The 27,003-nt window shown below is 34.1% G+C and overlaps 1 protein-coding gene and 1 pseudogene across 1 annotated transcript in view; one reads left to right on the top strand and one right to left on the bottom strand.

Moving 5' to 3' along the window:
- SETD2 (SET domain containing 2, histone lysine methyltransferase) overlaps nt 1–26,374 on the top strand; it is a 130,110-nt gene extending 103,736 nt beyond the window's left edge. The window contains exons 16-19 of the mRNA XM_074310157.1: nt 1,544–1,655; nt 21,910–21,990; nt 22,287–22,388; nt 22,792–26,374. Of these exons, the coding sequence (XP_074166258.1) occupies nt 1,544–1,655; nt 21,910–21,990; nt 22,287–22,388; nt 22,792–22,953 (457 nt within the window). The 3' untranslated portion in view covers nt 22,954–26,374. The remainder of the gene's footprint in view (nt 1–1,543; nt 1,656–21,909; nt 21,991–22,286; nt 22,389–22,791) is intronic.
- LOC141538755 (UPF0690 protein C1orf52 pseudogene) lies at nt 5,140–6,129 on the bottom strand (annotated as a pseudogene).
- Nucleotides 26,375–27,003: the final 629 nt, after the last annotated feature.

Genomic DNA, 27,003 nt, shown 5'->3' on the forward strand with positions numbered 1-27,003 from the left:
TTTTATTTTGTGTTACTGTATTTTATGACTTATTACTATGTTAAGAGAAATCCATATTATCAGAATTTTTTTGTTATAAAGGCATGTAGAAAAGTATTAAAATTGTATTTTTATTTTATTTTTTTAATCTTTAGCAAAAGATGACAGTTTTTGGTGGTCATGGGAACTTAACTCCCTATTTTCCATAGATTCATTGTATCAACATTCACGTTTTTTATTTCTGTGCCAATTTCTAGGAACTTTTGTAAAAATTGAGGATTGATTATGTATAATGTTTTGCATATCTTAACATGCTTTCACAATGTTAGCTATTTTTGTTGGATATTGAAAGTTATCTGTAGTATAAAGGAATCAGCCTTTGGTTTCATAAGTCTCTGGAGAACATGCTTAAAAACACATAAAAAAACAGTATTAAGTTACTTGGTCTCAGTAGCAGACTTATCTAAAGTAGCCAGTGGCCTTGATAGTTTTAGCCAAAATTTCTTCTTATCCAAAAAGCAAACTGTATTTCATATTGGTACAGGTTGCTATCAACTCACATCTAAACTGTTGGGAGTAATCTATTCAGTAAACTCTATTTGGGTCCTTGTTTTCTTCAGAATTAAATATAAAATTCCTTTGACTTTAAATCCTTTCATAATTTAGCCCCTTCCTACCTGTCCAGTAATTCTATACTTTACTCTCTTTCCCATACCATGTGATATAGAAACACTGACCTTCAAATACTCACATCTCCCAACTGCAGGCATTTTCCTCGAATATTCCATGTGTTTCCTTCTTATCTGTCTCTTAATTTCACTGGCTTTCTGAAATACTGATTTAAAAAAAAAAAAAAAAGTTTTCATTATAGCAACTTTTTCTGGCAAAGATGGAGAGTGGTTAAACTCAGAGCAACACCTGTTTTCCTTAAAAATCTTTTAATACTTTAATAATAAAAATCTTTAATTTAATATTTAAGTAACATGAGCTAGTGTTCAAAATATGTATAAATTCTGAATTTAATTTTTCCAGTTGCTTCCCCTTAGGCCTTCCTGCTTACCCCTAAAATTTCAGAATTTTTCAATTCTGAAAATATCTTAAAATGATAGAATTATATGGTTATGCCATAGTAGTTGCTTGAAGCACCTGGTTTTTTTCTGAGCATTTGATTTCTCAGGTAAGCTAAGGAGACCTGAAGAATACCAAAGCAAGAGCTTTTGCCCCAATGCATCTATATCTTGCTTATTTTAATCAACCTTCAAAAAGCTCTTAAGATGTAGACTATCTATAAATATTGTATGACCATTCCAATTAGCCAGCTAATGCCCAACCAGTTTTATGTTTAGCCTATTAAGAGAATAAAACAGGTCAGACTAGAGAAAAAGATTCTTTAGGAAGTCTTTTTACTGATAAGCAAATCTACATAATCCTTTTTGATTTTTCTTTTCTGTTCCCTCTTCCTCCTATATTGTTTTGAGTTGTACTTATTGCTGAAGACCACTTAGGTTTTAGACCTGTTTCTTTTTCTCTAAACTGTCACTTCTCAATTGTTTCTTTTTTCCAGGCAAACTCAATGGGATCCTCCTACTTGGGAAAGCCCTGGAGATGAAGCCAACCTTGAACATGAAGCTGAAATGGATCTGGGAACACCAACTTATGATGAAAACCCCATGAAGGTGAGAATGACTCTTTTTCTCCCCCTACTCCAAATAGTCCTTCACTGTTCTCTTTATAAGAGTAGTAGTCTACATTATCTCAGAATGTCTTTAAAATGTGCTGGGACTCTTTTTTAACTATAGTTACATCTGAAAGTTGTAATCAATGTTCATTCATTCTTAGTTCATTTTCCAGTTCTGAAATTAAGTTAAACTGGCTACATAATACCTTCACAAATGTGTAAATCTATAATTTAAAGAAGGAGGAAAAAAAAAAGAATCTTATCTTAGAATCCTATTTTGTGCACTACCACCCTCTCTCCAAATGCCTTTTTGAAAAGAAAAGTCAAGAAAAAATAAATCTTTTTCCCCTACCATACATGTGATATAACTAATGCAGAATGAAATAATCTGGAGGAATTAATAAACTAAGGTTTTTATTTTGTTTGGTTCTACTCCCAGAGTAATGCATCTAATGAATACTGTTTGTCAAAAAAATTTTGGAAAATAGAAAAAATTAAGAGAATCTGAATTCTAACCTATATTTGAATTTTGTTAAGCATAAAAAATGGTTTTTTCCCCCCTTTTGCCATGTATTTACATTTTCTGGAGAGACAAAAAAACAATAACTGGGATTTGATCAATTTCAATTGAATTTTCTTGGGTCATTTTACCACTCTACTATTATATTGCAATATTCCCTGGATTCAAGTTCAAACATAACTCTTATGGCAAAAGTTAATTAATTTTTTGTTTAGTCACTTCACTCACATCTGATTTTTGGGGACCCATTTGGTATTTTCTTGGCAAAAATACTGAACCGGTTTGCCAATTTTCTCCTCCAGATCATTTAAAAATGAGGAACTGAGGCAAACAGGGTGAAATGACTTGCTTGAGCCACACAGCTAGTAAAGGTCTGAAACTGGATTTTAACTCATCATGAGTCTCTGATTTCAAGCCTAGTGCTCTGTATAAAGTACCACATTAGCTGCCATAATTTAAGGTAGTTAGAAGTAAAATAGAATTTTTTTACCCACTTGTATTCTTTGATTTTATTGATTATAATTTGGAGAACAGGGGGGAGGGGTAGAGATAAATACAAAACCAAGATGCTTAAGAGGAATTTCTTTGAGAGGAATTTACCAACATTGTTGGTCCAGATGTATAAAAAATACAGGATATTTTCAATAAAATATCCAGAGACGTTTAGCTAATTTGTTTTCATAGTATAGGATTTAAATACGCACATTGTTTGACAATGCACATAAAATAAAATTTTAAAATAATTTTTATTCCAACCGTAAATCCTTTTGTAGTGCAGAATACAACATTGCTGAAAGAATATTATACATTTTCACTTATAAATTATAGTCTTAAATGAACTAATTTATAATAATGATGAAAATCATTGTGTTACCTAGTCTGATAATCCTTTAGATCAGATTCATTTTTACCTTGTGAAAAGTTTGGAACTATCCTTAGCTTATTCTTTTAAATATCTGGCTAAGCAAGCAGCTTGATGTCACTCAATTCCAAGGAATTAAATGTTATCTCTGTCTTTTTTTTTTTTTTAATAATATTTTATGTTTCCACTTACATGTAAAGATGGTTTTCGGCTTTATTTTTTTGTAAGATTTTGAGCTCTACAGTTTTTTTCTCCCTCCCTCATTTACCTCTCCCCAGCTTAAGACAGCAAGAAATTTGATGTAAGTTATATTTGTACACTCATTTTGAACATATTTTCATATTAATCATATTGTAGAAGAAAAATCAGAAAAGAGAAAGCAAAAGCAAATAGAAATTAAGAGATGAAAACAAATGCTTTCTCCATAGTTCTCTCTGTAGATGCAGATGACATTTTCTATCCCAATTCTATTGGACTTATCTTGGATCAGTGTGTTGTTGAAAAGAGCTAAGTCTGTCATAGTCATTGCACTATTTTGGTGTTACTTTGGCAAGTGTTCTTGATGTCCTTGATGCTTTCCAGGCTTTTCTGAAATCTGCCTGCTCCTCATTTTTTATAGAACAAGAGTATTCCTTAATATTCATGTACTACAGCTTCTTTAGCCATTTCCCAACTGATGGGCATCTACTCAGTTTCCACTTCCTTGTCACTACCAAAAGGAGTTCTCCAAACATTTTTGCACATGTGGGTCCTTTTTTCTTCTCTTATAATCTCTTTGGGATATAGGCCCATTAACATAGAGAGAGAGAGTGTTTTGTTTATTTTGGGGGGAGGTATTTGTTTTTTATTTTTTGTATTTTGTTTTATTTGTTATTACTTTAATGATTTTCTTACATCAGTTTTATTAATCTCATCTTTGAATTTTAGGATTTCCACTTTAGCATTTAATTGGGAAGTTTTAATTTGTTCTTTTTCATTAATCTCTTTGTTTACTGATAAAATAAGCATTGAGAGATTTTTCTGATTGCTGCTTTTGCCACATCTTATGGTTTTGATAAGAGCTTTCTCATTGTTATTATTCTCTTCGATAAAATTACTATTTTTATGATTCATTAACCCACTCATTTTTAAGATTGTTCTTTAGTTTCCAATTTCTGTTTTTCCATGGTCCCTTATTAAATATAATTATTATTATATTATTATATGAAAAGACTGCCTTTATTATTTCTGCTTTTATGCCCTAGTATGTGATCAGTTTTTAAAGTTAATGATATAACACTTTAAAAGGGGGGGGTATATTCTATTTAACTTTGTCCAAAATCATAATTGCTACTACTTCCTGTTTTTATATCAGCTGAAGCATAATAAATATTACTCCAGACCTTTATTTTCATTCTTTGTGTATTTCTTATTTTTATGTGTGTTTCTTGTAAATACCATACTGTCAGATTCTGGTTTTTAATCCATTCTGCTATTCATTTCCATCTTGTGAGTGAGTCCATCCCATTCACATTTCAAGGTTAGGATTACTAGTTGTATATTTCTTCCATCCTATTTTCCCTCACTATTTATCCTTTTCTCCCTCTCTTTTTACCCAATCCTTCCTTAGACCTGTAATTTACTTCTGCCTGCTACCCTCCTAATCCACACAGCCTCCTCAAAATCCCTTCCTTATCTTCTCCCTTGCCCCCCTACTCTTTAATCTTTTTTTAATCCTCTCTTTTTATTTCTCACTCCACACACCCTTCTAAGAATCCCTCTCTAATCCTCTCACTTTACCCTCCTATTTCTTAATCTGTATTGTTCTCAGGGTCCCTCTCTTATTTTATCCCCTCAGGTTCCTATTTATAAGTTAAGAAGACTATTATACCCTTCTAGGTATATGTTATTCCCTCTTAAATTCAGTTCTGGTGAGAATTAGCATTAATATTATCAGTCCCCTTCTGCCTCCACTAAAATAATTTTTCCATTTATGCCTCATTTATATAATTGCTTTTTCCTACCCCATTTTATTTTTTGTAGTCATCCCATCATAACTCAATGCAATCCTCCATCTTCTATCTTTGTAAGCTTTTCCATACTACCCTAGTAATGATAACATTCTTTTTTTTTTTTTTTTTTTAATAAGTAATTTTATTTTCATGATCTATTTACACTGTACAAACATTTTGGAAAAGCACCTCATCAGTTCACAGTACATATACAATATATTTACTTTTAAAATACATTTTGTTAGAAAAGATTCCAAAAACAATGACAGGTCAACAAATGATAAAATTCTGGGAGCAAACCATTAATTTTGTGAGGGCCCTGGTGTTTCCACCAAGAATGATAATTTTCACAATCACAAAGTCACAATGTTTGCAATAATTATGAGTTTTTAATGAAACTTTAATTCTTCAGTGGAAAGATTCTGATGCCAGACTAATTTTTATGTGCTTTCCAAAAAGGAAGATGCTTTATGGAAATTTAAAAGTCCCAACAATGTCTGGATTTCAAACAGCACATTGTTTACTCCATTGGTTCAGGGTACACATTCTTTCTTACTTTTCTTCTTTCCTTGTTCAGTTTCCACTTTACGTTTTTCTGAAGTAGGTTCATCTTTTTCATCATCTGACTCCAGGGTCTCCTCCCCTTCAGGCAGTAACTTCACTTTTTGCGCATTCTGGGGGGCATCGTCCCCATTGTCCTCCTACATGCTGGACCACTTGATGGCCATGTCCAGATCTGGAGGAGGCGGGGGCTTCTTCTCTTTGACTCGGTATGACTGGGGGGGGGGGCACAGCGTTGTTCCTCCAGGCTAGGAACTCCTTGGGGGGCTCTTCGGGCGCCTTGCGGACGTGCTGCTCCCAGTCAATCTGCTTGTTGAGCGGGTTGTAGAGGAAAGCCGGCCGGGACACGCTCTGGAACAGCTCGTCCGGCAAGCCGCATCCCCCCGGCTGCGCCGTCCCCTGTGGCCGGCTTGGCAGGCTCCCTGGTCACTCGGCCCGTCTCCTCCGGGTCGCTGTCCTCCGAAGACGAGGACGACCCGGAGTTGCTACTGCCGCCGTAGGCAGCAAAGTAGCCCAGTGGGTCCTTCTCAGCGGCCATGGCAGTATGAGAGAGCCGGGTGAGGATCCCGCCACGATCTCGAACCAGATCCGTCTCCAATGATAACATTCTTAAGAGGTACAGATAACATTTTCCCATATAAGAAGTAAACAGTTTGACCTTACTAAATTGCCTTATATTTGTTCATGTAGGTCTTTTTCATTTTTGTGTTTAATCTCTTTGGATTACAAATATGACAGTATGTTGCTTGATCAAAGAATTTGCATGGTTAAACCTTTTGGATATAATTCTAGATTGCTCTCCTGAATGGTTGGATCAGTTCATAACTCCAGTAGTGCGTTTGTCTCTTAATTTTCCCACATCTCCTCCCCCATAATTTTTCTTTTCTCTTAATAGTCAATCTGATAGATGTGTGGTACTTCAGAGTCATTTAGTTTGCATTTCTCCAATAAGTAGTGGATTAAAGCATTTTTTCATATGTCTCTAGAGAGCTTTAATTACTTCATCTGAGAATTGTGACTATCATTTGGTGAATGGCTCTTATTATTACACATTTGGCTTAATTAATTCTCTATGTATTTGAGAAATGAGGCATTTTTTTTTAGAGAAACTTGATATAAATTTGTTTTCACAGTTATGATTAGTGTGTATTTACTCTCCTTTCTATTTTCCTGTCTTTCTTTCTGCTTTTATACCCTGTCCAGCCTCAAAAGTGTTTTGCTTCTGACAACCTTCTATCAGCTCCCCATACCTCTCTTATTTATTTCTTTTCCATCCTGTTTTCCTATAGGTAAGATGAATTTATGTACCTGAGTGTGTATGTAATTCTTTGTTTAAGACAGTTCCATTGAAACTAAGGTTCCTACACTTTCCCCTAATCTTCCCCTCTGTTGTAAAAACTATCTTACTTGAGATAGACTACTCCATTCTACCTAAACCCTTTCCTCTTTTTCTGGTGTACTTCTTTTTAGTCTTATATTTGAAAATCAGTTTTTGTCTTTTTAGCTCTGTTCTTTTCACCAGGAATGCTTGAAAGTCCTCTGTTTTGTTCATTATATGTCCGTGTATGCTCCTGAAGGATTATAGCCAGTTTTGCGGGTATATCGGTCTTGGCTATAATCTTAGCTCCTTTGACCTGTTGAATATCAAAGTCCAAGCCCTCTGATCTTGTGCTATTCTGATTGTGGCTTTGTGATAATTAAATTGTTTCTTTCTGGCTGTTTATATTTTCTCCTTAATCTGGAAGTTTTCATTTTGGGCTCTTTTTTAGAAGGTGATTGGTTGATTCTTTCTATTCCTATTTTACCTTTTGGTTCTAGAATATCAGGATAGTTTTCTTTTATGATTTCTTGAAAAATGGCTTTGAGATAGACAAGTAATTCTTCAGTTATTTCCAACTCAGTCGTTTTTTCCTATGAGATCACATTTTCTTCTGTTTTCTCAATGTCTTGATTTTGTCTCATGTTAATTTGTCTCATCATAAGACAATATCTTATTGTCTTATAAAATCATTAGCTTCCCCTTGCCCAATTTTATTTTTGAAGAAGTTATTTTTTTTCTATAAGATTTTTGGATCTCCTTAAGTTCTTTTTAAGCTCTTCTGAGAACTCTTTTGGGGCTTTTGACCATTTCCTGTTTTTCTTTGAAGTAGAAATCACTTTTTTGATTTTACTGTCTTCTGAGTTTGAACTCATATCTTCTCTATCACCATAGTAGCAGTTTATGTGACACTTTAAAATTATCTCTTACTTCATTTGTTCTCACCATAAGTCTGTGAGGTGGTGGTGATGGTGATTTTTCTCAGTTTGCATACAAAGAAACTCAATCTGAGGGATATTCTGATTTTACAGAGTCATCCCAGCTCTAATTTTTAAAAACTTAACCAATACTTGCTCTTGCCACCAAATCATGAAATGTAGTCTAAAAGGTGAAACGGCTCATCCACAGGGGAAAGTTTCAATCTTCCATGCCATGTCCCAAGGTTCTGTTATTTGTCTTTTCATTAGTGCAAGAGTGTTCTCTCCCCAGTTAGAAGATAAGCTGTCTAAGAAAGTATTCTAGCTTTTTTGTATCACCATGCCTGGCACAAAGTACTCAAAAAATATATAACTGATTTCATCTATAAGCCATAGAAATAAATCTCATTAAGTAGTTAAGTAGTTTTAGTCTTTTTTTTTTTTTTTTTTTTAACATAAGTACCCTAAGTTTCACTCTTAATTTTATATAAATGAATCGGTTTTCCTGTGAACAAAATAGTTCTATGAAATATATAAATAAAATAGTTGCAGACTCTTCAAAGGCTACTTCTGACTTTTAATTTTAATATTGTTTTGGACTCAGTAGGTCAAGGAATTATTGTGAGCAAAATAAGACCAAGGACTATTTCATTCTTGTAATACTATTAAAAACCTTTTCCTAAGCTGATTTTGATTTGCTTCATAGTCTCCAAAATAGCTATAGAACCATCTAAGTACTTTCATACTATGTTTTAATATAAATATACCACAAGCATATAAAATGCCTCACTAAAATCTGTGTATTTCACCTATTGTTTTATCTTAACTAATTAGTCCAGTAATTTTACCAACTGTATAAAAGCTAGTCTGACAGTTTTTAGAAAATCCATGGAAGTTCCTTGAAAATGATTGCTTCTTTTTGTAAATGGTCACAAATGAACAATTTATATTAATTCATTTCAGACTTTGTCAAAAGATTGCCATTAAATTATATATGATATGTAATATATTTTATATATATAATATAAGCCTGGAAAGAATTATATGCTGAGTGAAGTGAACGTAGTAATAGCAAGATTATGTGGTGATCAACTTTGATAGACTTGGTTCTTTTTAGCAATGCAGTGATCCAAGACAGTTCTAGTAGACTTGAAATGGAAAATGCCAAATATAGTTCTCAGAGAGAGAACTATAGATAACTGAATGTAAATTGAAGCATGCTATTTTCACCTTTGTTTGCTTTTTTGTCTCCTGTTGTTTTTTTTTCCCTTTTCTTGTTCTTATTTTTCTTTTATAACATGACAAATATGGAAAATTTAAAAAATATTGTACATCTAGAAGATATATGAAATTACTGTCTTCGGAAGGGGAGAGAAATATTTAGAAAAACTGCATGTATTTGGAAAAATAATTATTGAGGAAGGAAAATTGACATTAAATTCATCAGATTGTATCTTAATTTCCTCATTTTGAAAATTAAAGTACTGTTCCCTGTCTTTAGTTTTTTGGCACCTTGTTCTTTATCATTCCTCTGAAAATTTAAACAACAATTGTATATATGCATAGCTCCTATGATATGATCTGCATAGTCTAGGAGATATGAAGTCACTTAGAGGAATTGAGCATTCTGTTACTGTGTCTTTTCCTAGTCCTCTGGTTTAGTCTTTACCATTTTACAGTCTTGGTAAAGAATGCAATAAAAATAAAATAGAAGTGAAATAATAAGTTTTTTTTTTTTTTTTTTTTTAAGCAATTTACTATGGCCAGGCACCATGCTGATTACTGTGAAACCTTTGCTAGTTTAAACTTTGAAAACTTCTTTTGCTCTACTTGTCCCTTAGCTCATAATTACTTTAGAACTTTGGTTGTCCTAGTTAGGACATGAATTAATTTATTTATACTATAAATTGAGGAGTTGAGTAGATTGAGTAGAGGGAGTACAGAGCAATAGAGAGCATAAATCTTTGCTTAAGGAAAATCAGCTTGGCAACAGTATACAAAGATGATTGAAGTAGAACAAAGACTTGAGTCATGGAGGACCAATTTGGTCTTAACAATAGTATAGGCAAGAGGCAGAGATGTGAATCAAAGGTCTTTACCTTTTCTATAAGCTGCATGTAAAGAAAAGAAAAAGTGCTCAAGATGTTGTTATGGTAGAAATAGCAAGATGAAATATGCAGAGTGCAGAAACAAGGATTATGAATTTGTTGGACTGGAAATATAGTATGGTGCCTTTGGTAAAAAAAAAAAAAAAAGATAGGACAATTGAAAGAGAGACTTAGGGAAAACAGTGCTTGGTTAAAAAGATGTTTAGTAAGATACAGCCCCTTTTCCTTTCAGAAATGATCGTTTAGCAGAAAAGGCAATGATTGGTGTCAGTGTAAAAATAGTGCTGAATATATGAGAGTATCTCTGTTCCATGTATGACTCTACAAAGAATTGGCCAGAATTTAAATTGTTTTAGATGAGAGGATATTGTGATATTAGAGCTACCTGCCAGTGGCTGCTAGAGGTTTAACTCAGACCTGTAGAATGGATGTCTTCATGTGAGCGGGTGATAATGATACAAGGAGACTGAGAGGCAGTTGCTGTTGTCTGACCTTTCTCCTCTTCCCTCTTGCCTCCAATTTATTGCATTCCCAATCCACAAGGAACATCTGCATTAATAAAAGCTGCTTTGCAACTCCTTCGAGTGTTATGATCCACAGCTTCAGAGGCTCTCAGAGAATTGACCTGCCCTTTCACTTAGGAATATGGTCCTTAACGAGAGGGAGCAATGGCCACTGATTAATCCAGTGTATAGTACTACTTATATTTCATTTGTTCTTTAATTCTATTTCCTCCCAGTAATATTGAAGAGGATTTTCTAAAAATATGTTTTCTTAATGCTGAAGTTTTTTTTAAAGGTATGTTTGAGTTGAGCTGCTTGCTTCAGTTACAGTTTTGTGGGGGTTTTTGTGTTTTTTGTTTTTTACCCTCAAAGTTTACTCACAGGCCTTTTTTCTCCCCCAACCTCTCCCCATTCTTTTTTCCTTTAGAAAGTGTTAGCTTTTAAATTAAAGGATTCTGATGGCAATTTGCTGCTACTTGCCCCTCCTTCCCCTTTTTTCCCCTTTGGGGCATTTTTAGGACAAATGGGAATTTTAGCCTCTGGGTTCCAATTTTCCTATATTCTTGCATACTCTTGAAATAATTGCTAGGAGTAGATATTTTTGAGTCTTTTTTTTTTTTTTTTTTTTTTTTTTTGAGGTGGACAAAAAAATCACATTCAACATGGAGCTGACTACAACTATATTTTTGAAATGTCACACACTGAATCATTTGTTTCTTATACCTATGTACTCAAAAATGTGTATTCAGTTTTTTTCCTACCCAAAGTTAAAATTTAGTTACTTTGTATATGTTCCCATTAAAGCATTACTTTCTTAGCAATTTACTGTGGTCACTTCATAATACCATACTTAAGTTACTTGGCATTTCCTGAATGCCAAGTTCCTGAAACAGCAGTAGATTCCAGTCTTTGTCGTATTTGAGCTTACCCTAGTTACATTGAAACTAATTCAATTTAACAAATATTTATTGAGTGTATATTCTGATGCTGGAAATATAAAGAAAAATAAACCAGTAGCTGCCTTCAGTTGCATTTTGCATCTGTGGAAGATGGCAGGAATGAATACAAGTCAAAGCAATGTTCCATGCTATGCTTTACTGGCTGCCTGCTCTATGTCCCAAGGTGGGGTCAGAAGGTGGAGGGGAGGATTTAAAAAAAAAAATTTTATTTATTTTTTTTTAATTAAAAGCAAGATTGATAAATCAGCCTGTTTTACCAGGCCTTATCCTATACCCCAGGCTTTAACTCCCACCAATTGGAAAGGCAGTAGCTAAACTGGAATAAGACAAATCCTTGTCACTATTGCTGGACTACTGTTACTTCCTTAATAGCCTTGAGTGAAAAGATTTTTAAAAAGGGGACATATTTTAATTTATTATTAATTTTATAATTATACATTTTTTTGACAGTATATATGCCTGAGTAATTTTTTTTATAACATTATCCCTTGTATTCATTTTTCCAGATTTTCTCCTCCCTCCCTCTACTCCCTCCCCTAGATGACAGGCAATCTCATACATTTTATATGTGTTACAGTATAACCTAGATATAATGTGTGTGTGTAAATCCAATTTTCTTGTTGCACGTTAAGTATTGGATTCCGAAGGTATAAGTAACCTGGATAGATAGACAGTAGTGTTAATATTTTACATTCAATTTCCAGTGTTCTTTCTCTGGGTGCAGTTGTTTCTGTCCATCAGAATACATCTTCATACAGTATTGTTGTTGAAGTGTATAGTGATCTTCTGGTTCTGCTCATTTCACTCAGCATCAGTTCATGCAAGTCAAAAGAGGAACATTTAACAAATGTACAAATAACAGGAGAGACACAGGCAAGAAATTATAATAGGGCACAATTCCAAGCTGTGATACTGAGTTTTGTCCTTATATAGCAAACTTGTAAACCAATGAAATACAAAGTAAGTTTCTAAGTTGTGATGCTTTAATGAGAATGAATAGCCAGAATAACAAATAAGCAGTCTTCTTATTTACTCTGAATCTAAAATAACAGTAATTTTAGAGATCCTGGGATCTTAAATCATTTTGTTCTCCCCAAATCCCTTTAGATGAGAAGATGTTAATCAATAAAAAAAATAATAAAGAGAATTGTTTTATATTCCTAGGCACTTTGGAAATGTTATCTGCCTTAGAAAGCTATAAATTTCCACCTTTCAAATTGTAGAGCTTTCAAGCTAAATAGGACCAGACCTAAAAGACATGATATCAAAGACCTGGAAGTCTGATTGAATAAAATATACTGTTTTCAATGTCTTTAACAAAAAAAACAAAAAAAATGAAAATAGAAAATCCCCAAATTTAAGGTAAATAGGTTAGCTTTTCAGTTGTTTTGTTTTTTAGTTATAGAAATGCTTTTATAAATCACAGTATTACATTTTCTGAGATGTATATAGTCAAAGATTGGGTGTTGGTGTGTTTTTTAATCAAAAGCTAAAACTAGACTTAAGTAGTTAAGGAAGTTTTCAGCTCTACTATGCAATTATCAATTTTATCAAAGCTACAGGTATTTTAAAGTATGAGTATCAAGTTAAGAATGAATTCAGAGTAAAGTTCACCACTACTGCTATGGATGTTTATGAGTATCATAGGATCTAAGGAATTGAATAGTAAATTTCATCCCAGGTCAAGGAGAAAATAATTGCAAGCATCCAGGGGAGAAAGAAAATTCAAATATAGTGGAGCCAGCTAGCCACAGTCAGGATAACACAAGATTTAGCAACTTCTACATTAAAGGATTGGAAGACTTGGAATATGATATTCTGGAGAGCAGATGGGGAAAGTGAAGCAGAAATAGTTATGTTTGTATGTTGTTTTTTTTTAATAAAGTTGTCCTTTTTATAGCTTTTTATTTACAAGATATATGCATAGATAAATTTTTAGCATTGACAATTGCAAAACCTTTTATTCCAATTAGAAATAATTATCTTAATATACCATTTTTTAATGTTTGAGATGAATCTTTATTCTTGAGAAGTTTATAGAGTTTTTTTCCATTCACAACAAAATGAGCTCTAAATTTAACTTTAAAATTTTTGCCAAATAGTTTTCAGAAATAGTACAATGTAGAAATTACACAGTGAATGATGACTCTTCAAATATTAGGAATTATTTAGCCATTCACTATATTGGAACTTTCATCCTCTACTAAAAATTTTTTTGTTTTTAATTTTTTGTTCCAAATTCTCCTTCCATTCAGTTCCTCTCTCACTCATTGAGAAAGCAAGCAATATGATACCCATTATAAATATGGTCATTCAAAACATTGTATTAGTCGTTTGTGTGTTTGTGTGTGTGTGTGTGTTTGTGTACACATACACAAACACACAAAGATACAGTCTTAAATTGTAAAATATCTTTAAGGGTTCTAAATATTTGATGGGTACAATAACTGAAGTACATAATGTAAGTCTCCATTTTGCATATGCAAAGTTAAAAGACAGCACTGAGCACAAAACCAATGTTTAGACATACTGTTCCTATTTTTGATATGCCAAATTCATATTGTGATCATACAATTTTTAGAGCTTGGAATAGGATACTTAATTCTCCTAGATTAGGAGAATACATTCCTAAATTGTATAATATATAACATATTCAAATCAATCACAATCACCATATAATAATTTTATATTTTTCTATTTAACCACTAGAAAGAGCTTTACTAGAGGCAGAAGTTTGTGATCAGAGGGAATATTTGCATTCTGCCTGCTCCCAATCTAATCTTCGTATATGAAAAAATATTTGAGGATGAACTTAACAAACTACATGAAAGTTCTTGTCATATGTGTAACTCTCCATTGTTTTAATACTGTATGATAAAAACGGAATGCTAAATTATCTGATTTTATTTTATTAAATGATCTCTAAGCATCAAACTAAGTTCCATATTTTAACATGAAACCCTGTAATTAAATATTTTCTCATGGAGAATTCTCAAGAATTCTCATGAAATCACTTATTTGTGAAGGAGCTTGAAGATTTTACAGAAACCTTTAGGAACTTTAGTCTCTGGATTTGCCTCTGGAGGTATCAATTTGAAACCATATTTTGGAGCTTTTCCTCACCTCTGCTTCCATAGAAGATATAATTGTGTATTTATAACTTCAGAAAACAGTGTTATTTCCTAACCTGTCTTTTCATTTCTAAATTTATGTAACCTATAACATTACATTGGCTCTTATTGACAGAGAATAAAATAATTTTATGTTTTAATTAGAGACAACTTTAGAAACATGAAGTAAAACTGACTACTATAGTAGCTAATATACAATGCTGATTTTCTTACTTTTAGAATAGGAACATTCTATTTATATCTTGAATAGGACATGTCACTTCATAGGTATGTGCCACAAGCTCTATAGTGTATGCTTCTCTGTGTTTATAAGGGCTGTATTTGCAACCATGATGCCTTTTACTATTACCAAAGCAATTTGACCAAGCTTGAATTCTGAACCTAAAGATCTAGCTGTCTAAAACCCTATCTCCTATATACAGTTGGAATCTGAATGTCTTTAGTTAGGTTACTACATGTATACCTGATTCTTTGGCATTGTAAATGTAGTTATAGTGAGCCAACCTACACTGTTATGTAGCTCAGCCTCTTATTGCTTCTGCATCATTTGACTTTGCAGTTGCCTAACCAATTATTTCTCTTTAATTATGTTTACAGAATTTTTTTTTTTATTCCTAATCTCTTTTGGCAAATAAAAATGGAGCAGTAGGTTAAGATCAGAAGTTATGTAGCACTTCAACATATTTTGATTTTTTTTTCCTACCTTAATAATTATGGATCTTATCTATTGTCACTCTAGCTTTCTAAAAAGTAGAAGGTATTTTTCATATTATCTTTGTTTCTTTTTCTAATCTTGACTGGTTTTTGCATCATCAGTGTTTCTCCAATTATCCTTCCCAGGGTCCTTTTACATCTTCTAATGTAAAAAATAATATTTTTTTTTTAAAAGGAGAAAGAAGAGATCAAACAATTACATTAGAAAGTCTGAAAATATCAATATTTCACATCTTTGCAAGAAGTAGGTTTGGGATTATCTTCTGAACACATATTTTCTTTGGAGCCATACTTCTTTTTTAAAATATGTTTCAGTTTGCATTCATATTTCATCACTTCTCTTCTCTGGAGGTGGAATAGATAGCATTTTTCAATACAAGTCCTTCAGAAGTGTCTTGGATCAATGTATTGCTGAAAACAGTTACGTCATTCACATTTGATCATTGTATGATATTGTGGTTACATATACAATGTTTTCTTGGTTCTGCTCATTTCATGTTTCAGAAGTTTATTTTAAGTCTTTGTAGAATTTCTTGAAAGTATCCTGCTCATCATTTCATATAGCATGGAATATTCCATCTCAGTCATTTATTACAACTTGTTTTACTGTTCTCCGACTGATGATCATCCCCTTGGTTTCCAATTCTTTGCTATTATAAAGATTATTGTTCATATACATCCCTTTTTTGCATGGGGTGGAGTGGGCATCTGTGGTTTCTTTTTTGTTACAAAAAGTGCATATTTTAGTATATATGAGAACATTCTTGTCATTTACCCCTTTGAGTGTAAATGCATGGTAGTATAATATCTGGGTCAAAGGGTATGAACATATTAGTTACTTTATTTGCATAATTTCAAATTGTTTTCCTTAGTGGTTGTATCAATTCATAGCTTCATCAGCAATGCAGTATTGTGCCTAAATTATGAGGAGTTCTTTTACACTGCTTTAAGATCGCCTGTGTACTGCCTATTATGGAACCATTTATTCTCAGGTAAACTAAACTACATTGTTGTGTTGGGTAAAATATTTAAAAATTGAGTCAATATTCATTTGGACATATGAGAGTTGGGTTCTATTTGTGTCTGAAGCTAGTTACATAATTTAAAAAAAAAAAAAAAAAACACTTGGCCATTAAACATTTCCCATGTGCTTAGGCACTTGTTGAGTACTGAGGATAAAAGGAAAAATCATAAACACTTGCTGACTTTAAGATGTTTGCTTTCTAATTTGAAACTCATAAAGAGTCCAAATGAAATGTGATGAAGGTCTGAATTAGGGTGGTGAATGTGTCAAGTAAAGAAAAAAAATTATGAGATCTGGCAGTTGATTTAGATGTGTGGTTGTGCTGGTGACTAGAAGTTAAGAAAAAATAGAGCTATATCAATAGCTCTGGGAAATTATCTGCAAGGAGATAGTAATATGGAAGTTATTGAGGTCACCAGATGAAAGAGTTTAGAAAACTTAAAGAAGAGGGTGTAGGATAGAGCCTGGATATGATTGAAGTTATAGCAAAAGAAAAAAAAGTGAAAACTTTACAGATAGATGTGAAAAAATCCAAAAGAGAGCAATCATTAAAATCTAGAAGAGATAGAGAAAGGTGGTCATAAATGTCCAATCCTCTAAGAAGTCAAGAAGAATGAAGATTTTAAAAAAGACAATTTGGCAATTAAGAGATCCTTCATAACTTTTGAGAGTGGTTTCATTTGAATGGTGAAGTTGGAAGCCAGATTACAGAAGATTTAGAAGAGTGAAAGGAAGTGGAAACAGCCTTTTTCAGTGGTTTCAGCTAAGGAGTGGAAATATAAAGGACGGTAGCTGATGGGGAATGGTTAGATGAAATGAGAATTTTTTTTTTTTTTTTTTTTTTTTTTTTTTAAGGATGAGGAAGGCATCAGGAAAGTGCCAATAGATTAAAAAAGAGAGAGAGACTAAGAGAGAAGATAGGGATGACAGTGCAGGGAGTCTGATGATTGTGGGAATGAAAGCAAGGTCTCTTGAAAGATTGACCATTATTGGGCAAATAGACATCTCTTCATCATAGACTAACCAGATTTAGTAAAAAGGGAGATAGTAGGGAAAGTTGTCAGATGAATGTCTCTCAAGAAGAGGGAAGAAAAGAGAGCTCTTGGAGATTGGCCATCCAAGTTTTTGGATGAGCTGACAAGCTGGGGAAGAAGTTGTGTGGGAGGCTTGAGGAAAGAAGAGAAGATTCAGAACTTGTATATAGGGAATTAGAGAAAAATTAGAAACCTTCTTTTTTACAGTGAAGGTCCCTATTGAAATTATTTAGCACAAATTTGTAATGCCTTCAGCAGTTTTGTGAGTTCTTCTAGTTCCATTCAGTAGTTTGCAAGTAGGATTAAACAACGCAGGTAGTGAGAATTATCAAGGGATGGGGTGCTTAGCTTTCTAGCCATCATTATGCCAAGTTTATTGATTTGCACTGGGCTTTCCAGCTCCCCTTTCCTCAGTTTGATTCTTACTAATTAGGGTTCTTAAAATGCCCTACCCAGTTCCAACTCCTTGTGTCCCCCAACTCATCTTCATGTCATGACAGTAGCCTTCATGTCCATTTCCTAACCAAATCCTCTGTCTTTGGCCAGCATTCTTGTATGTGTGCTATTCCTTTATTAGAATATAAGCCCCTTCAGTGCGGGAAGCTTACTATTCATTTATCTATCAACACTATATCTCACCCCATGTCAAAGAAACAAAGTGCTGCTAAGTAAAAGATGCAGTAGAAATGAACACGATTGGAATAGTAGGATGGTATAAACGGAGCAGGGATGGTGGATGGTCTGGGATAGTGTGGAGGAAAAGGACAAAAAGTTAGGAAAAATAAGACATAAGGAAAGATGAAAAGATAAAACTTATTTTGGGATAAAGGGAATTCAGAACATTGTTAAAAATAAGGGCAAAAATGTGATCATGCCTTTGTGTATAACTTTGGGTGGGTAGGTGATGGGAATTGAGTAGCTTTAAAAAATAGAAAGGTAAAGTATGTTAAGGATATTCTGACATCTGTTAGGAATAAGGTCAAGAGTTGAAGATTTTGAACTAGACTCTGGAGGGAGAGAATGGTGGTAGGTAATTAAGGTTATCAGTATCTAAATTGGGTGATATATTTGGATTGCATCAGTCTAAAAGTAGGAGAGGTTGTCAAATATGGAGATAATGGAAGGAAAGTCTCAAAGTAGCATGATGGAAAAAGAAATTTTTGGACTTTCTTACAACCAGGAAGTTGAAGTATATCAGTGAAAACGCAACTAGTACTAGAAAGAGCAGTCAGCAATGCAATGTCATCCAAAAAATGAGTACATTTCAGAAGGCAGAAGAAAAGAGGGTGTGGTATAAAATGAAAAAATTAATTATAGAGTACAATGCAAAAGGTCAAAGTGGGACAATCTGGAGTGGATCATTACTTTCAGATGAAAGCTGTTCTTGGGTAATCTTAAGGATCAGACCTTAAACCAAAACTAATCTAATTCTCCTGGGCCACCTAGTTGTAGGCCAAGCTCCCTTTGGTCATTATTTGGTTCTTGATTTGATTCAGATTGTATGTAAACAGCAGTCATTTCTGCTTTGGCCAGAAAACCCCAGATTGATTTGGATTTCTTTTTTTTTTTTTTTTTTTTTTTTTGGACTAGATGAAAGAGAAGATTTTTTTGCCTCAATTACTGATCTAGCCTTAATCACTGAATAGGTGTAGCCTCAATCAAACTGAAACCTATCAAAGACCTTAGCTTAAAAAGACCCAGGTTTCCCATTGTATCCAGAGCCATCTCAGCTTATCCTGATCTATTTTCTGGTCATTGGACCCAGAGGGCTCTGGAGAGGAAAGTAGGGCAGGTGACCTTGTATAGCCCTCCCTCACTCAAATCCAATTCACTCACATGTCATAGCATCTGTTCCCTGATGTCTTTGTTGTTGTAAACAACAAACTCTGGAGTTGTGTCACAGGACTATCAAGAATAAAGAGGGAATAGGAATGTGTTAACCATTGGTCAATGAGTGCAGTAAAGAAAGAATATCAATAAGGTCAGCAAATGAAGTCAAGTCTTTTAGAACTTTAAAAGTCAACCCTCATTTTTCCCCTCATAATTTTTATCTGTCACTGTGTCACAAGAGATTTTTCTCCTGGGATCATTTGGAGTGAAGCTCCAAATGTATTGTTTTGTCCATCTTATGGAGTATAGAAACTTAGTGAAGAATCAGGAGGTATGGAGAAGAGACAAGAAGTAGAGTCCTGCTCTTATTTAAACCTAACTAGAGTGTGTGTTTATAATGGCCTTCATGTTGTCCTAAAGTTTTGTAGAAAGACAAGGAAGTAGGATGTTCTTCCTGGAGCTAACCCTGAGGAGGGCCTGGCCATTGAATCCTCCAGTCATCTTGATGAGGTGGTGTGTCTTGGAATCCCTAAAGTCCCTTCCTGCTTTATAATTTTACAATGAAAACATTTTGAAAAGCCTAGACAATCTGTTATTTGATCAGTTTGTAATTTGAGCTATTTAGGAGGGAGGGTGGAGGAAGGAGAGAAGGCTTTTCCATTGTAGGCCATAAAGATTATAATTACTAGTTACCTCCATTATCATTTAAGCTTAGTTTAAGTGATGACCCATTTGGAAAATTCTAAAACCACAGAATAAACAGGAAGCAAAGAGTGACTCCATCATGCCAACAAGAAACTTTTCAGATTCCTCCATGTCCAGGATGTAATAGTTGTTTCCCTATAGTTGAGTAGTTTCATCTTCATACCCTTTTTGGAATCAAGAGAACACAGATTAATGAATTGTGCTACATCAGTGTATGAGCAAGCCCTCATGACACTCTTAGGGATTAAATCGGACCATAATTAAAATGCATATCATGCTAATTAGATGCCCATTCTATGAAGCCCTCCCATTTCAGAATCTGGACTCTTCAGTTAACCAGTGATTTAAATAGGCATCTGAAGAAAATAGAGCCACCATTTATATCAATGTAGTTAAAGGTCTTTTGTTTAGTATATACAATTCTTAAGTCATTTCTTCTATCTATTTTAGTATGGATGCAAAAGTAAAACTGAGAGTTAATTGCCTTAACTTCCTTCAGCAGCTAGCTTTTGAATGTTTGTTCCTTAAGGCTCTTTGCTATCAATTTACATTGGAAGTCAGAAAAATCTCCTCTCCAATAAAAATATAAACTCTTTCAAATAAATACTAGAGGAAGGAAGTACAACAAGCTAGGAAGTACCATATTTGTGAGGGATAGAATGATAAAATTAAGCCATCAATAATAACTAAAAATAAAATAAAAATAAAAATAAAGATGGAGAAAGAGGGTGTTCTGTAATTTCACATTTCTTTGCATAAACTAGGTAGAGTTACAGAAGTGAGAAGACTGTAGTAAAATGTTCTTAGAGTAGTTATTGCTTCTACCTATAGCAACAACATAATTGAATACCAATAAATGTAACCATAAAAAATTTGCTTTCAGGCTGTCTGAATTAACCTGAATGCCTAAAAGGAACATAGCTGGTGATTACTTTTTTCCATGGAAAAGTTTATTGGAGGTGACTAAGGGAGAGGTGGTAGACCTGTTTCTTCCTAGTTTGTGTCATTTCTGAAATTCATTGCTTCCTGCTTTTTTTCTAATACTAGTTTTTCCACAGTATTTATTTACTTTTTTGAGAATTAGCTATTCATGTCTAGAAGTGGTATAATTGGGCCAAAATTAATTCTCTCTTGTACATTCTAATTAAACTGCCACTGCTTTTCTTAATAACCTTTGGTTGTCGCTTAAATCTCTGGCTAGTTTTCTCTGTTTGTAAACAGGAAGTCTCATCTGTTAATTATTTCTGCCTTTTTAGAATGTTTAGGCTGGATGATATGTGAAATCCAATGTAATTGTAAGTGTAAATGTTATTCCGTGTGATAGGAGTAGGATGCATTTAGGATTTTAAAGAGACAAAGTATTTAAATTTTAATAAAAGATAACATTTTATTTGTCTTCAGTGATCAGAGATAAGATCTAGAACTTAAGGGCATTTTCAGCATCACCTAAATATGAATCTAATATATAATAGCTAATATAATAATAAATAGTAATAGCTAGAAAATGTATAATATATTTATATTATATAAAGCTATTATACAATATATAATAATATAAAATGTAATAGCTAATATAATAATAGCTCTTAATTATACCTTTATTCAAGGACAATTCTTCAATGTCTCTGTTTTTATAACAAACCTAAGGAGATAGCAAAACTGCTATTTGGAAGTGAATGGCCCCAAATGTTACTATCATTGAAAATAGAATTTATAGTCAGAGTGGCTTTTCCTAGTAAATACTATATTGGTTATTTTTTTTAGCAAATTCCTCTAGGCCTAACAACAACAAATGGTTTAGAAATTATCTGTTGGGTAACTATGTATCTCCTTTACTTAAATTTTTTCTTCATAAATATACTTGATATAAACAACACATGTTGAGTGTCATGTGCAGCCTTCTGCATCTAATCCAATTAATTTATACATTGAAAATAAAAGGATATGACCAATTCTGAAATTTCTGCCTGATATGTATTTATTTAGAGAAAATTTTAAATCAATAACCGCTTCACAAAAGATCTTTGAGCCAGCTTCTTATATAAATGTCCTGTTGTGTTTTATGTTTCCTCTAGTCTTCCAAAAAACCCAAAACTGCAGAAGCAGATACCTCAAGTGAATTGGCCAAGAAGAGCAAAGAAGTATTCAGGAAAGAGGTGAGGATAGAATCAAAACTTGTGATGTTAGATTATCAGTTTTCCCTTCTATTCCAAAAATACATAGGGGTATACACACACATTCTCTTTCTCTCTGTCCTCTTTCTCTCCCTTTCCCTCCCTCCCCCCACCACAATCACTTTCACCTGGAATAGACAGGACCAGAAAGTTAAAAGGATTTATATTTCATGGTTATAGTTAAACCCTTTTGACCTTTACCTAATTTCACAGAACTGTGAATATCTGTATAGTTCACTTCCTGGCGTGATAGTTGTTGGGTCCCTCTTCCATCACAGATGTCCCAGTTCATTGTGCAGTGCCTGAATCCTTACCGGAAACCTGACTGCAAAGTGGGGAGGATAACCACAACAGAAGACTTCAAGCATCTAGCACGCAAGGTATTCTCCCAATCCTTAGTCCATGACCCCCAGTTCTTCCTCATTTGATTAAATTAGTATTCAGGTGAGGCTTAAAGGATATCATTTGTACTAAAAGTGTTGTGACCTTCGAAAATTTTGATCTGGAGTAGAAATCAGTTTCCTTTTTGAGTGCCTAAGGATAGGGAAGGTTGCTTTGCTAGCAACTGCTAGCATGCATATAGATATATAATTCTAGTATTCTCACATTTAGTACAATTACTTCTTGAAGAATGTGCCTTATTACCCGTGGGTGACTTTAGATGGCAGAGTTAAGTCTCAGTATCAGTATCTCCATACTGATTTATCTACCATGGTCTTTTTTTTTTTTTTTTTTTTTTTTTTGTTCCCTTTATCCTTTTCCTTGGGTGGGCACTCCACACAGCTGACTCACGGTGTCATGAACAAGGAGCTGAAATACTGTAAGAATCCTGAAGATTTGGAGTGCAATGAGAATGTGAAACACAAAACAAAGGAGTACATCAAAAAGTACATGCAGAAGTTTGGGACTGTTTACAAACCCAAAGAAGACACAGACTTGGAATAACGTCATGGGTCAGCAAAGATGGCTTAAAGTGGGAAGACAGAAAAGGAAAAGTTAATTCAATGAGAGAAGCCCATGGGCCTCTTTAACCCATTTCCCCCAACCTTGTCAGGGCTGTTGCCACTGATGACTCTTGGCACTTGAATCCTATGAGTCATGCAAAGTAAAGAAACCATATTCCATTTAAGGCAAAGCAAGGCCACAGTCAATATGATACTGGGGTAGGTGGGCCAAGACTGTCAGGACCCTGGAAGGGAGACTATTCCTCTCAATCTCCTAGGCCTGACCCCTATTCTCTAACTTGGGTCTCCTACTTGGCGGTGCTGTTAGCGCACTGACCCATGCGCACCCCTTCCTCCCCACCCCCTGTGCCGGGGAATCTGTATTATATTTTAACGTATATGTGAATATATTGATAAATATTTTTTTCTGGGTTTTTGTTTTTGTTTTGTTTTGGGTTTTTTTTTTTTTTTTTCTTTTTTTTTTTTTTCTTTTTTTTTTTTTCTTTTGGTTTGTTTTTGTTTTTGCTTTTAGCCTATGCGTGCTAAGATCACGGGAACACTTTGTAAGGATAGTTTGGGTTCTCCTGCAAGGTTTAATCTGTTATCATGTAAATATTCCAGAGTAGGCTACCTCTGAGTTTCTGGTCAGCCTCATGCTATGTTGATAAGATTGATTTTACTGCTTAAAATCATTTTACTTTATCCAATTTTTACTGAACTTTTTATGTAAAAAAAAATTAAAATAAAATCAATTAAAGAACTTGGCCTATACTTCACCTATAAGATTAATTGGTTAAAAAAAAACTTTAAGTACCAAGTAGACATTATGAGTTTGACTTCTGAACTTTATTATGTGGGACTGTTAGGACATTTCAGGGACATGGGTTAAAAGGAAGAGAATACTTTTGCGTGAGAGTATATATATATGGCTTATAGTTTGAGACAAATGGTTTTTGATCCTTGACCTAAAATTATGTAGTGGGATAATCTTGAAACAAAAATAATGATGCTACCCAAATCTATTGTGAGTCTGAACTGAGTTTTCTCAGTGGGAATTAAGTCATTTACCATCAACCCGTTTGGAACAGCAGAAGTGAAAATGATGTGAACACATTTTATTCAATCTGTGAAAATTTTCTCATGGCTTTCCCAAAGTGAAATGGGTTTGTTTGTTTCAAATGGAGAGTCTTGAGGCTGTATGGCACTTGCCATGAATTGTTGTAGAGAGAATATGTGGGTTCGTATGTGGGTTAAAATAATTGCTCAATTGAAATCCCTTCCAATTTGATCATTCTTGGCTATACCTATAATCCAAGGCCTATTTAGTACTGGGTTAATTATAATTAAATAGTTACCTGGCCAGAATTACATGATGTTGAGTTTTGGAAGTGGTCTAAAAATTCATCTAGTTGAACCCTCCCCACTTCTTCCTCCATTTTTCTAAATAGTATTTTATTTTTCCAAATATATGTATAGATTGTTTTCAACATTCATTTTTGCAAAAAAAGATCAAGGGGGGGGGCAAAAGGTGAAAATGTTATGCTTTGATCTACATTTAGTCTCCATAGTTCTCTTCTGTGAATCTTGGAATTTTCTTGAATCACTTCATTGTTGAAAAGAGCCACGTCCATCACAGTTGATTATCACATCATCTTGCTGTTGCTGTGTACAGTAATCTCCTGGTTCTACTCAGTTCATGTAAATAAGTCTCTCCAACCTTTCTGAAATCATTCTGCTGATAGTTTCTTATAGAACAATAATATTCCATAACTTTCATATACCATAACTTGTTCAGCCATTCTCCAGCTGATGGGCATCCACTCACTTTCCAGTTCCTTGCCCCTACAAAAAAGGCTGCTTCAAACATTTCTGCACAAGTTATCCCTTTTTTGGGGGGGAAAGAAAAGGAAACTAGAAACTCAAGACCTATTAGGCCAATCCCACCTTTGCACCTGTCACTTTTCCTGGTCAAAAAAGGGGACAAACTAGTATACACCAGCGATTCACAAGGCCTTGGATGAGCCCTGACTTGGAGTTATGGGGTAGAGCAGAGGCAGTAGGGTGACCCACCTTCAATTTCAGTCATGTGGATATGACCTTAGAATCTATTTTCTATTAACTATTACTAAATCTAAAATCTATTTGTCTAGCTCAGTAGAGTCTAGAAGAAATAACATTCCTTAGCCCCAGGGACCATCCATCTGATGAAGAGACAACATACAGGTGTGTTAGAGCACTCATAGTAGATGGCATCTAGTAAGTACAAGTTGAAGGGGATTGACAGGCAGTTCCATGGTATTTTAGAGGAGAGAGAAAGTGTCATGCAGGAGTGGGTTCTGGAGGATGGATGGATGACAGTGATATTTCATGCTGTAGCCCTAAGAGGATGGATAGTCAGTGAGAGTCTGATCTCATTTCTACCTTCCAGAATGCTTCCAGGGTCTCAGATGTAAGAGTAAGTTGAGTGCAAGTGTTCTAGTGCTAGGATTTCCACCTTCCCAATAAGATAGGACTTCATTTAAGTGTTTTAAGTTTTTGCAAAGTGCTTTTTTTCATAATACTTAGAGATAAAAGTACAAGAATTATTCTTATTTTACAAATGAGACACAGGGGGGAGGTAGTTGGCATTAACACATTCAGTGAATTAATTCAATTAGTACTCACACTTGAGAATATAAATGAGGATAATGCTAATTATTAATGCCTGTTTCACAGGTATTTGAGAATCAAATGAGACTGCATTTAAAGTCCTTTGCAAATTTCAATGCACAATATAAATGTAAACTTCTCTCTACAGTGCTGATTTTGATTGGTCTATCATGTCTTCTAAAGTTTTGATGATAAGGAGACAGCAGAGCTCATTGACTACCCAAAGAGATGTCTTAGAAGTCCATGGAGACATGAAATTGCTCCAATAGAGTTTAAAATAAACCAGTGTCTGTGAATGGGGTGAGTTGGTTCATCTCACCCTTTATCCTCAGCCTTTCATTGTGTAGACACTGTGCCAAGGAGTCAAAATTGCCAAATTGTAGGAGTTGAGTCCATGAACTTTTACAAAGAAAATTGTCTGTTCAGTGCTTTGAAGGAGGAAGTATGGCAGAATAGAAAAACATAACTTGGGAAAACAGGAAAACTAGATTCAAGCCCCTTCCCAGACACTGCTTCATTATATTGTGGGAAATCATGTTATGAAGGAAAGATTTGAAGGTTTATAAAACAGAAACAGCCACTTTGTATGAACAAACTAACCCTAATTAGCCAGAACTTCTGACTTGAAGTTTTTCTTGTCCTGGCTGGTCCATAGGTTCCCAAGGGCCGAATAAAGTGGTTCTGTATCCAAGGTGGTCTATTTATTCATTTATTTATTTGTTTGTTTATTTTTTTATGGTGAATGGTCAATCAATAAACATTTACTAAGCACCACCCAATTTTTTTTCTCTTGAATTAATAAAGGAAAAATAATAATCTTCTGGAGAATAGGAAGACTTTTTTTTTTTTTCCTTGTGTTTTTGTCCCTAGTACCTAATACAATATCTGGCACATTATGAATACTTTAGTGAATAATCTACATGCGTGTGTGTGTGTATGTGTGTGAGAGAGACAGACAGACACATAGGTATATGTGGGTATAGGTATTCGTATACATATAGTAATGTCGGCTCAAATCTAGGTTTTGTTACCTAGCCCCTGTTTGATGATAATAAAATCATTTCCCCTTTCTCTGTACTTCAGCCTCCCTACCTATAAAATAGAAGGGTTGAACTAGATGGTCTTAAAGGTTTCCTCTCACTGTGAAATTCTCTTGTATGATCCTAAAGTCCTTTCTAGCACTTTTAATGTTCCAAATTCTAATATCCATTCCAGATATAATATTCTGTGTTCTAGGTTTTGTTCAGTTGTTTTTGACTTATAGAACGATAATGATCCCATTTTAAGTTTTCTTGATAAAAGATACTGGAGTGGCTTGCTGTTTCCTTCTCCGGCTTATTTTACAGATGAGGAAACTTACGCAAATAGACTTGTTCAGGATTAACCAGCTAGTAAGTATCTC

This window comes from Sminthopsis crassicaudata, chromosome 1 (genome assembly GCF_048593235.1).
Source record: "Sminthopsis crassicaudata isolate SCR6 chromosome 1, ASM4859323v1, whole genome shotgun sequence".
Classification (NCBI taxonomy): Eukaryota; Metazoa; Chordata; class Mammalia; order Dasyuromorphia; family Dasyuridae; genus Sminthopsis; species Sminthopsis crassicaudata.